The sequence below is a fragment of the Sceloporus undulatus genome, chromosome 1, assembly GCF_019175285.1.
Source record: "Sceloporus undulatus isolate JIND9_A2432 ecotype Alabama chromosome 1, SceUnd_v1.1, whole genome shotgun sequence".
In the NCBI taxonomy this organism is placed as follows: domain Eukaryota; kingdom Metazoa; phylum Chordata; class Lepidosauria; order Squamata; family Phrynosomatidae; genus Sceloporus; species Sceloporus undulatus.
Window position 1 is genome coordinate 59541401 of NC_056522.1, and position 12905 is coordinate 59554305.

The 12905-nt window shown below is 42.6% G+C and overlaps 1 protein-coding gene across 6 annotated transcripts in view; it reads right to left on the minus strand.

Annotated features, from left to right (window-relative positions):
* The window catches only part of CRIM1 (cysteine rich transmembrane BMP regulator 1), a 190456-nt gene extending 179611 nt beyond the window's left edge, over window positions 1-10845 (minus strand). For 3 of the 6 annotated variants that reach the window (XM_042445932.1, XM_042445933.1, XM_042445931.1), the window contains exon 1: window positions 10204-10845. In XM_042445932.1, the coding sequence (XP_042301866.1) occupies window positions 10204-10516 (313 nt within the window). In that variant the 5' untranslated portion in view covers window positions 10517-10845. The remainder of the gene's footprint in view (window positions 1-10203) is intronic. The other 3 variants (XM_042445936.1, XM_042445934.1, XM_042445930.1) reach the window with 1 other exon arrangement.
* Between the last annotated feature and the right edge of the window lie 2060 nt (window positions 10846-12905).

A 12905-nucleotide genomic window follows, 5' to 3' on the forward strand; every position in this document is an offset into this window, starting at 1 on the left:
AAACTCCTTTTTGGGGAAACTCTTTTTGCACCTTGTGCAGGCATCCCGTGCCCTTTGCCAGTTCTCTTTCTCAGAAGTACGCTGGAAGGTTTTTCTGGAGTTCAAGGCATCTGGGATGGTGTGAGCTTGGGTGCTTGCTTGAAGAATAGTGGGCCACAAATCCACCTGCCTCTGCCAACTGTATTCTGGTTTAGCAGGAAGTATTTTGAACTAAAAATTTGTTCTCTAGAAGAGCAAAAATATTCTCATTGGCAGAGATAATTATGAAATCAGTAATTTTTCTCTACTGCACTGCACCCTATAGGACTGAATGCATTTAAAATTTGTTAATTTTAAATCATTTTATTAAATGTTAGAAAAGGGACTTAATAGAAGAAATTCAGGAAATCTCCCATTGGCAGGTTCCTGCATGATAACTGGCAATGAAAATTACAGATGAGTGGAGATGCAGAGAGTTAATACTGCAAGATTACAGCTCGTGCTGGTTTCAGAATATGAACACACTGCCACACACACACTGCTTCTCCTCTTATATGCTATACTTGTGGAGGGGAAAGCATTTTAAATTTATTTAAAATTATTTAAAATTTATTTAAAAAGGAAAATCTTCCTGAAGAAGAGGCAGGGAACGAACTGATTTGTCATTGTCATCCCCACCCCTTTTTTGTTCTTAGTCTTTGAAGTGGTTGAGAAGAGTTTCTGTCAAGGTTGATACCCCCCTCCCCACCCCTTCCCAAAGAGAGAAAACGAGAGAGAGAAGAAAATCAGATTTCATCAATAGAAATAACAATTCAGAAGGCAACATTAGTAACATTTCTGAACAGAGTTTTAAAAGATACTTAGAATAACGCCTGACATCTGCTCAACTGTAAGCAGAATCTCAGCAGTTTATAGTTACCCCAACATTTGGATGAGGGAGATGCAGCTACTACTCTCTTGCTCGTGACTGCATGCCAGATGTCACCAGCTACAACCCTTCTCAACTATTTCTGGGTGTGAAGGAAAAAGATGGTGCAGGCATTGACAAATTACTATTTGCTCCCCTACTTTCTTTGTACAGTTGTGGAGTTTCTTTCTTTTTTTAAAGAACGGGGTGGCAAATATATTCATAAACAATAGTGTGTTTATAACAATCATAAGCACAGGGGTGTTGCACTGGGTTTTCTTTTCTTTTCTTTTCTCGAGTTCCCAATAAAAACTCATCGACACCCACCCTTCAGGTGTCAGCCTGAGAAGAGATGCACTCACTGAGGCCCAGTTAGTCCCTCACAGGGCTAATAGATGGGAAAGAAATTTGACACTGAGATTGCCATGTGGAAAGGGTTAAACCCTCTTCCCATGTACCAAGATCCTAATCCTTCATACTCTCCACCTCAGCTTCATAATTTGGGTAAACTAGGAGTGGGATACCTGCAGTCCTCCAGATATTGGACTACAATTCCTATCATCCCTGACCACTAGCCATGCTGGCTGGAAATGATGGAAGTCCAGAGGTCCAACAATATCTTAAGGGATAAAGACTCCCTACTTTTCCCAAAATATACATATTGATAATTGTATCTGGGATTTAAACTTATCTAGAGTGGCCTTCTATTTAACACTGGCTCAGACATTTACATCATGCTGTTAAACAAATGATTCAATTGCCATTGCTTATTATTGTTATCCTCCTGTTCCAATGAAACTACACACATTTCTGTATCTACAGTTAATCTTTACAGATGTAGAATGGGTCAGGAGTTTAGTAGTTAGAAGCAGAGCTTTTGTGCATGTATTCAAGTCTCTGTCGCCCACACATTCTACCAGCATAATACCTACTACTTCCTGGTATTTTTTTTCCCTTTTACTACTACAACTTCCTTCAATATAAAAACACAGGTTTCCCACTCTACTTGCATATCAAGTAAAATATTTACACATATTCAACTGAATAGCTATTGGTCTTCAATAAGAGTAGTTACTGTAAGAGTAGCAGTAGCATTTACATTTCTATAATGTTTCATAGTGAACTCAGCACTCGCTAAGTGGTTTATAAACCAATTGCCCCCAACAAGCTGGGTACTCATTTTTGTTGTTAACTGCCTTCACGTAGATCTCAACCCACGGCAACCCTATGGATGAGACATCTCCAGGACCCCTTGTCCTCTACTGCTCTGCCCAGCTCCTGCAAACTCATTTTCGTAGTCTCTTTAGTAGTCCATCCATCTAGCATGTGGCTTTCCTCTCTTTCTACTTCCCTCCACCTTTCCTAACATTATGCTCTTTTCCACTGATTCATGCCTTCTCATGATGTGTCCAAAATATGACCATCTAAGTCTTGTCATCTTGGTTTCTAGGGATATTTCTAGCTTGATCTGCTCTAGGACCCATTTGTTTGTCCTTTTGGCTGTCCATGGAATCCTCAGCACTCTTCTCCAGCACCACATCTCAAATGAGTTGATTTCCCCCCCCATCTTCTTTCTTGACTGTCTGGCTCTCACATTCATACATGGTAATAGGGAATACAATGGTACTCATTTTACCAAACTGCAAAAAGATGGAAAGCTGAGTCAACCTGGAGCTCTGCAGGACTGAAGTCACAATGTTGTGACTGCAGTACCAGCATTTAACCACTGCACCACCAGGGCTACCAAACAGTAGCTGTTTGTCAGAGTTTCCCATCTTTGCAGTTCCTAACTTTTTCAGTCACCTATGTGATTTTATTACTGGTATAAAACCTTGTGTAAAACAAAATCCTAAACATGACCTGAACAGAAACTAACTGTTGAATGAGTATGCAAAAGATGGCAGCCTTCAACTTTATTTGAAAAAAATGTCCAGCATAGTTAATGGGGCAGAGTTTGAAGTTCAGAGGAACAGTTCTACAATTATGATATACCATAAAAACACTTCATTTTCAAAACAGATGTTGGTATATTTCATATTGCCGCATGCATTGGGATGTTGATTACCGCTGCACATCCACCTCACTCTTGTAAAGAGCTTTCATAAGTACAGGACTTAAGAAAAAAAAGCTCTTAAGACAGCAAACAATTTCCCCAGAGTGACTTATTAGGGTCCCAGGACATCCTTATGACTAACAGTACATCTGCAACAGGATCCATCAATATTTTATTTCAAAATGTATGCATATCTATTGTACACTTGCAGAAAGAGACTAAGGAAGTAGAACAGATCACAGAAACTGCCAGTTTTCTGATATGGTGAGGGTATGAAATATTAGTATTTCATACTCTCACCATTAATTTTTTTTAAAATTGTAAATCACTTATGACAGGATTCTTTGGAAAAGTAGCAAATGAGATGGGAACATTTTATGAGGAGTTATGTACTAGAGTTTTGTACAAGAAAGCATTTGGTAAGCAGAATTTCTGAGCGAAGAAGAGGAGGAAAGTACACCTGAACTAGAGCTGAGTCTTTAAGAGTCTCAAATACTGTATTTCTGAATACTCCAAGCACTACAGCTCTGAGAACCCTATGCAGCAAAGGGAAGTTCAAGCCAATACGATTTCATAACAAACAGATTTGCTGGAACAGATTGATATATAATCCTTTGAGTGTTTTTATTCCCAAAGTTGCTTTTATTTATAGTTTTGCTGAAGAATAGCTGTATCAGTAGTCAGCTGCAGCAGATCACCGAGAGTTAAAAATAAATTTAATTAACTTGGATTTTTGAAGTTAATTTCAACAAGAAAAAGAAGCAAAGCACTAAAACTAATGCTGCAGACAATTCTTCAGTAAATATTTGGAACCAGCTTAACTATCTTCCCTGAATATGTCTACTATGGTAATAGGTTAAGGATCTCCAATAATCAAAACAGCAATTTCCAAGATTCTTTGGGCAGAAACTAAGATCAGGTGGGTAAAGGTTTAGGAGGTATTGTGTGTTGTTATTTATCAATAAAAATAAAATAAAAAAGTTTAGGAGGTAAGTTTAAAAAGTAAATGCACCTCATAAGAAGCAGTAAAACTCATCACAAGCTCCAACCCATTTTAATCAGCATAACACATTCCTTGGCAGTTCAATACTAAGTATTAATGTTAAAGGTAGTAGTCCTATCACAGCTTAGAGTCCCACAAATCTATTGCTCCATGGGCTTTCAGAGATTTTGCACCGGCCTGGGCCTGAACTAGGGTTGTGCGAGGGCTGAGTGTTTACCCGCTCAGAAACCCTACTGCACGCCCTGGGTGCCATCTTGGCATGTGCCTGTACAGACAGCATGCGCCATGATGCCACTCATGAACAGTGCCTAAACAGCAGTGCACATGAATGGCGTCATAAGGACGTGGCCCTTATGGCTCTCCTGCAGTGCTGGGAAAAGAAGCCCCTTTTCGAGGCTTCTTTTTCCTGTGGGTTGGGGAACGTGGCGTGCAGCTACCCCATCCCCAACCTCTCTACGGACTGTTTGTACAGCCCCTATGACACACTTATTGAAATACACAGTAGTGAGGAAGTTTAAAGCAATTATGGAAAGACTACGATTATTATAGTATTGTAGAAAGGGAACAAGTGATTTACCTAATTAAAATAAAAACAAATTATATCTAAAGGTACACTTCATATATATTTGTTGACAACTGCTATCTAATTAATTATCAGGGCACAGCTTGCAACGCCACCAATGCTTTTGTCAGGAAATGTGAACTTGCTTGTAACATCTTGGACACAAACATTATTCACTTAATAATTTACACCATGAAACCAATACACAAAGAGACACCCAAATGTCTGCATGTGTACACATGTATACACAAAGAATCTGTCAGGTTTAGGACATTTTCTTCTACTCACTTTAAAGAATTTAATTGTTATAACTGCACTACAACGCCCTTTGCTTTCTACTCCAGCTATAACACTGTAAGATTGGAAAATATTTTCCTTTTACATGATCTATTTTCTTTAGCAAATATTAAATAAGTATTTGGGCATCATATACAGGACCAGATACCTCTGCAGTTTCTCTACAGTTAAGTCATAGTCAGCACCACAGCTTTTTCCTAATAACAGAGTATTTTAGACTTTTTTTTTCTAGTGGGATGCACTTTTGATGTTAATATTGTTCAAAGGTTTAAGGCTGGTTTGTTTTATAAAGGCATTTCCATAAATATGCTACTGGTTATATGACTTTGCATAACTACCAACTAGTAATAAATAATTTTCTTGATTATGAAGGAGACAAAATTGTTGAAATATCTGTAGTATTACAAAACATATTGTATTAAAGACTACAACTAGAACAATGTAAAAAACAAAACCCCAAAAAAACCAAACAGAATACTGTCATAAATTTAGGAAATTAGCCAGAAAGTAGGAAGAAGAATTTTAAAACTCCCAGAAGATGTGATGGACAGACACCTTTTTAGAAGAGAAAGTGTCACATTTAATGCTGATGCAGAATTTTTTTGTAACACATATTATGTAAATAAAATATTTATGTAAATTATGCAAAACCAAGGTAACTTAAGCTACCGTTCCACTAAAATACTCCTACTGCACTGGCAATCTGCCACAGTGCTGTCAGCCACGGTGCTGGCTCTTTTACTGTGCTTATTATCAAAATAATAACTCTTGTTATAAAAAAGAGAAGTTACTTTTTGCAACTAATGCTAATCTCTATTAATCATCAGCTTGACCAGTTGCAATGAGAACACTTTTAGCCATGTTAACCAGTTTTCATGAATCTTTCTTCAAGCCTAGACAAAGTTCTACATAATAGCCAGTAGGGGTCATGCCAGTATAAAAATTGTACTGGAAGAGGCTGACTCAAAAAGGGAAGGACTTGCAGAAACAGGAATGCCTAATTTTTGGCACATACGTTCTCTTCTACAAAAATGATATTTATATACAGAACATTCCCAGTAGACTTGAACTAATACATGAATATATCCATACTGAATGTAACCACCAGTCTCAATTCAACTCCTGAAAACACTGGTAAGATTTTTAGATAAGCTCAACACAATCGCATAAACATTTTTGGTAATTTGACCCAACTGGTTACCCAAAACTTTAGCTATAAAATTCTGAAAACTCTTACCAAATAAGCAATTTATCTAGCAAGTCTAGCAAATATCCATAGGCATACCTAGGGCAGGGGTAATGCTGGAGGTAATGTCAAGCCCATTACTAACTGATATCCCTCCTTCTGAGATTGTCTATAATATATTCTTGAGGATGTCTGTCTGGCTTAATGCTTTTCGCACTTCAGCATTCCAAGGGTTCACTTCTCCTAAGCCCTAGCCATCATGGCCTACAATCAGGGTTTATGACAGCTGAAATACAAAACACCTGGAGGACCAAAAACAAGGAATCACCGGCCTAACATAGTAAGTGCAACAATGGACTGTATCACTTATAAAGAAATAAAATTCTCCTCCAAGGTCCAGAAAGCCATAAACAAGTGCACTGAAATTTTAGTTTTTGTATTGAGGAATGTCCTAAGCTCCTGCTGGACAAAAAGTGCAATTTTATAAACCCAGTAAGTCAGTGGTTCCCAACCTTCCTGATGCCGCGACCCTTTAATACAGTTCCTCATGTTGTGGTGACCCAAACCCATGAAATTATTTTCATTGCTACTTCATAACTGTAATTAAATAGGTGTTTTCCACTGGTCTTAGGCGACCCCCATGAAAGGGTCATTTGACCCCCAAAGGGGTCCCGACCCACAGGTTGGGAATCACTGCAGTAAGTGAATAAATGTATTAAGGGAAGCAGAATGTCAAAGCATTAAACTCAATACAAGAAAGAACAGAGTGTACGTTGCTTTCCATGACAGGCATTTCACCCAACATACCAACATATTCCTTATATGGCATATTCCTTAAATTTAAACTCTCATCTTTCATACATACAAAGCAGTTACAAATCCAAACAATTTACAAATAGATTTGAAGTGTGGTATGTCTATCATGCTGACCCTTCATGGTGCCAATAAAACTGATAAAACTAAACACCTCCTAAACATACCTGAACAGAAAAACCAGAGCAATTTTTAAACATCAGAACTATTAAGTAGCAAAAGTAGACTGCGGCCAAACGTACATTCCAAAGTTTATGTTCCAATTTTAGGGATATACAGGAACTAGGGTTTTCTAAACAGTTAGGTATGTTCTTTGAATGCTGCCACTGCTTCAGAGGAATTTGAGCTCTATGCAGCCCTCTCCTGGATCAATGAAAAAAAAAATCTCCCTTACTTAAGAGAAAGGAATTTTTCCCCATATATATTCTTGTTTCCACTGGCACTGTATTCTCTCAAACCTTTCCACAAACTGCTTATATGATAGTGAAGAAACCAAACTCTCTTATGTCCCCTTGCAGACAGCTAGCTATCAGGCAAAATATGCATGCATTTCAAATTATTCAATTTCACTGCTTTATAAGGGGTACTAAGGTAAAATGTGAATCATCCAATGCCATATTCCCCCTTTTTTTTCCAGAAGAACCCTACATATGTCTGTGATGAGAAAATGGAAAGTTTACACTGAATGATCAGACTTTCTTTAGCAACTCACGATTCCTCATAGATCATTCCAATTTAAAAGACTGAAAGCATTAAAAAAATATTGACATTAGGACAACAAAGACTGACAGGGTCTCATCTATGCCATAAAAATGCCACTGTTCCACTTTTATCTGTATTCTGCGATGTTTTGAAAAATATTAAAGGAAATAATGACTATAACTACCACAAAAAAAGAAAAAAAGAAAAAGTTGGGTCTCTGGCAACCCACAGCAGCGGTACACTTCTGCTTGACCATCTGGGACAAAAAATCAGGCACATTAAGGCAGCAACCCTACAGTGCGCTGACTCGCATCTATCTTTTGTCAGTAAATATCTATATTTGGTAAGTACCTAGCCTTACTTAACACTTGTGTCAGTCTAAATAGGGCTGGGCTTCAAATGGAGGCCTGAAAACAAACGTTTAAGAGAAATGGTACCATGGCTGAGACCCCTTTTTTAAATCAAATGGACAGGGGTCCAAAACACTGCTTTAACAACCCTGGCTGTAGTTTTGTGAACCATTTGGCCTTCTCTGTTAGAGCGCTCTGGTGACACACCAAACTACAATTCCCAGGATTCCCTACCTCTGAGCCAGGGCAGTTAAAGCAGTCTCAAACCGGATTATTTCTGCCAGTGCATTTTGAACTGGGGAGGTCTATTTTCTTCCCCAGAAACACTGAACCCTTGGTTTTCGTGTCCCTATTCAAAAACACTCTGAAAATCAATGCTGCATCCACACTGGAGAAATAACCCAGTTTGGGACTGCTTCAACTCTTTTCTGGCTGAAGGCTATAAAATTCTGGGAGTTGAAGTTCGTTGTGGGGCCCACAACAACCTCCAACTCCCAGAATTTCATAGCCTTGAGCCAGACAGGAGTTGAAGCAGTGCCAAACTGGGTTATTTCTCCAGTGTGGATGCAGTCTCAGACAAATGTCAACAATGAGGAGAGGAGGAATTTAAGGGCCGAAAAGGAGACCCCCCCCAAAGGCAGGGCGGAGGGAGAGACCGAACCAGCACCACATGCCCAACAGATGGGGGGGGGGTCCCTAGGGGCTTATTATTATTATTATTATCGAAATAAAACGAAGTGGAAGCGGGTGCGGGTCCTGCTTTGGGCAAGGATGGAAAATTACTGTGAAGGAACTGGGGAGGGGAGTGAGGGGAGCAGTGCCAAAGGATCCTAGGAAGGAGTCCCCACCTTCCCCTGGAATTCAGCTTTCAAGGCATTTTGCACCAAGCCTCTGCATGGCAAGGAACCGAAAGCAAGGAGGGTGGCCACTGGTCCTCCTCTCCTGGGACACAGCCCTCCATTTCCACCTCCTTCTGCCCAGGAGGAATCCCAAAAGGGCCTCCACTTTGAGTAGGGTTCAAAAGCATGCCTTTCCATTTGTAGGTGGGGGACTAGAGGTCCTCCTTTTCCAGGACAATCTCTCCATTTCCACCTTCTCCTGATTCCAAAAGGTCCTCCATTTTGAGCACAAGCATGCATTTACATTTATATTGTTTCTGTTGTTGTGTATGTGTGTATTATATATGTATACATCACACACACACACACACACACACACACAAATTATTTCTATGAATGATGTTTAGCTTTTTAATTTTTCTAGTGTCCTCCACATTGTGTGGAAGGTCCTACCTTTGGCGCTGCGGTGAGGAGGAGGAGATCTGTTCACCTCGAGTAGTGGAAAACTAGGCATGGAGGACTCAGGAGCAGGTCCTCCTTTCCCAGGACACAGCCCCCATTGCCACATCCTCCTGTCCAGGAGAGATTCCAAAAAGCCCCTCCATTTTGAGAAGGACCGAGAAGCATGCCTTTCCATTTCTAGGCAGGGGGGTGACCAAACTTGGTCCTCCTTTCCCAGGACACAGTCCTCCATTGCCACCTCAACAATGTTGTCTGATGCTATTACAGCAGGAAGGATTCCAAAAAGGTCCTCCATTTTGAGAAGGGCCGAGAAAAGCATGCCTTTACATCTATCTACAGGCCGGGGGGGGGGGCGCGACCAGAGTTGGTCCTCCTTTCCCAGGACACAGTCCTCCATTTGTCCAGGAGGGATTCAAAAAAGGTCCTCCATTTTGAGAAGGACCAAGAAGCATGACTTTCCCTTCATTTAAATGTTTGTTGTGTGTTTGTGCGTATACACACCTACAAAATATATATACAGTATATATTTGCTGTGCATGTGTATATGCGTATATATAATACATATATTGTATATATAGTAAATTATATATATATATATATATATATATAATTTATTATATATATATGAAACTTCCTATGAGTGTCTTTTCTTCTCAGCTCTACATTTTTCTAGCGTCCTCCACGTTTGCTGGAAGGTCCTACCTTTCCGACCCTGCGGGGAAGGCGGGATAGAAATGAAGAAAATATTGTTGTTGTTGTTATTATTATTACTATTACTGTTGTTGTTATTCTTCTGGGAGGAGGAGGAGGAGGGCAATCTGCTCAGCCTGGCTACACCTATTCCTTTTCCACCGTGAGCCGCCTCGACTGCCTTCCTGACCAGAGAGGCGGAGTAAAAGACAAACCTTAAATCACACCATTTATTGATTTGTTCTATTCCTTAAAGAGGGGGTGGATAGTGGGAAGGACGGAAGGCAGGGGCCCGAGGCGAGGGCGAGGGCGGGCTCCCCTTCGGCTTTTTGTTGCTCCTTTCCCCTCCCCTGATGTTACCTTCGCAGACGCCGGCCTCGTACTCGGTGAGCGAGTCCCCGTGGAGGAGCGGCGGGCGGATGACGCAGCGCAGCCCTCGGTCGCAGGCGCCGTGGAGCCCGAAGAAGCCTCCGCAGCTCTCGTTCCGCTGCCGGGCGCAGAGGAAGCAGCAGCCGCACATGTCGAGGACCACGCCGCCGGGGCAGTTGCGGGGCTCCTCGCAGCGGGACTCGTCGCAGGGAAGGCACACGAAGGCCCCCGAGGAGCCCAGGAAGAGGAGGAGAAGAAGCGCCCGCGGCCAAGAGCAGGGACAGGCGCCCCGGGAGGAGCCCATCGCGGGAGCCGAGCCCGCCTCAGACAACGGCGGCGGTGGCGGCGGAGAGAAAAGTTTCCCCTCGGCGGCGGCGGAGCGTCCAAGGCAGAACTTCCCCGAACCCAACGCCAACTGCCGCCCTCGCAGATTCAAACGCCAACCGTCACTCGAGAGAGAGAGAGAGAGAGAAACCGTCGCCTGCCTTTCCACCTCAGAGGGCCCAACTGCTACGCAGCTCCAATAACGGCGCCAGGGAGAGAGAGAGAGAAAGCACGAGACTCCCAGCCGTCGCCGCCTCTTCTCCTTCCTTCCTCCAACAACAACTTCCAAACCCGACTCTGCACTCTTTGGCTATCTCCCCCCGCTCCCATGGTTCTGACTCCGCCCTCTCCCTTCGCCTATTGGGCGGCGAGTCGCCCGGCTCCGCCCACAGCGATCGCTCATTGGCTGTTTGGCCCCGCCCCTTTTATATCCCCTCCCCCTCTTTCTCCTCCTCCCAAGGATTTTTATTTAGGCGCTGGCGAGGCCTCAGGCGCCTCATTCCTCTCTCCCTCTCTGTCTCCTCCCCTTTTTCCTCTCTCTCTCTCTCTCTCTCACACACACACACACACCACGCGCCCCGCCCCCTTCAGGCAGCGTCCGCGCTGGAGAAATATAATCCGGTTTGGAACCGCTTTAGCCGCCCTAGTCCAAAACACACAGCAGGAATAATCTCAGTTTGAGACCGCTTTAACTGCCCTGCTTCAGTGCTAGGGAATCCTGGGAACTGGTTTTGTGAGACATTTAGCCGCCTCTGTCAAGAGATCTCTGGAGCCACAATAAACTACAGTTCCCAGAATTCCACGGCATGGAAGTCCTAAACACACTGCAGAAACAATCTCAGTCCGAGACTGCTTTAACTGCCCAAGGGAGTCCTGGGAAGTGTAGTTTTTTGAGACAATTGGCCTTCCCTGCCAGAGAGTTCTGGGGTCACCGTTCCCAGAATTCTACAGCAGAAATAATCCCAGTCTGAGACCGCTTGAACTGCCCTGGCTCAGTTTTAGGGAATCCTGGGTACAGTGGTTTTGTGAGACATTTTAGTCTTCTCTGTCAGAGAGAGCCCTGGCACCACAATAAGCTACAATTCCCAAGATTCCCTAGCACTGAGCCATGGCAGTTGAAGTGGTCTCAAACTGGATTGTTTCTGCAGCGTGTTTTGGACCCGTGCTGTGGAATTCTGGGAATGGTAGTTTGTTGTGGCACCAGAGCTTTTTATTTGGTCATGTCCTACATTCCCCCCAACATCCTACATTTTACGGTGCCTTGTCCTCCTTTGCGGTTAGGACATCCTGCCAGATGTCCTGACACATAACACTGTCTCCCTCTCATCACTGCTTTCTCCTGGAAGCATGGTTAGCCTGCACCTGCAAGGATCTGTTACCTCTAGTTACTGCTCCAGAGGTGGCTTCTCTTTGCGGTGCTGCCATCCTTCCTCCATCTCTCAGCCGCCTGGCCTCCCTTTTTGGAAGGCTTACATTTGCCTACCCTCCTCCCTGGAAAGAAATTCAGAGAAAGTTTGAAGGAGAGTCAAGTTGGCCAATATTTGCTGTAGTCACTCCTTGGCGGCCCATGTAAGCAGGTTATGAAGAGAGCTGCTATATGGCAACTAGGAGGAGCCCTGAGAATCCCTCAGTCAATCCCTACTTCAAAAGGATGCTGCAAAAGGCCTGGTTCCTTTGTGAAGTCGAAGGCTTTCATGGCCACATAGCCCGAAAAACCCACAAAAAACTACTGGTTCCAATTTATTTGGAGAAGGCAATAAAAATTAGAATCAACATTATTGCAACAGTGAAAATTATTTTGTCTCTTGGGTCTAAAACCACCTAGCCCCAAGATCTGGCAAAAATGCTCATAACCCACTAGAAGGAGATATACAGGGAATTCTGAGACAACCTGGGCCCCATTCACGCTACGAAATAATCCGGTTTGGAAACTGGGTTATTTCCCTGTAATTCCATCTTGCACTGATTCTACTCGGAGTGGTTTGTGGCAGAGCAACCAAAAAGGCCATTTAAACTGGTGCATTTGTCACTGGATCCCTTAGTGGTTCTTTTTTTTTTTTAGACCTGCATCTCCGATAGTGTGAGTAAACTATCTGATTGCACAGCCACCATTCAGGAAATGGAGGCACCTCCATTTTCATCTGGAATGGGGATGAATGTGAATTTTAGACCAGATTTAACTGCCACTAAGAGATTTGCTGCCTTAACATGCAGTGGGAATGATGAATTGATTTTGAATCGATTCACAGTTGTGGATCTCTCTGTGCAAAAATATAAGTGTGACTGGCCCCTTGGTTTTTAGTATTAGTAGTATTAGTATTGGACTACTATTTTTGAGTCCAGGGTTCAATTCCCATGCAACCATGAAA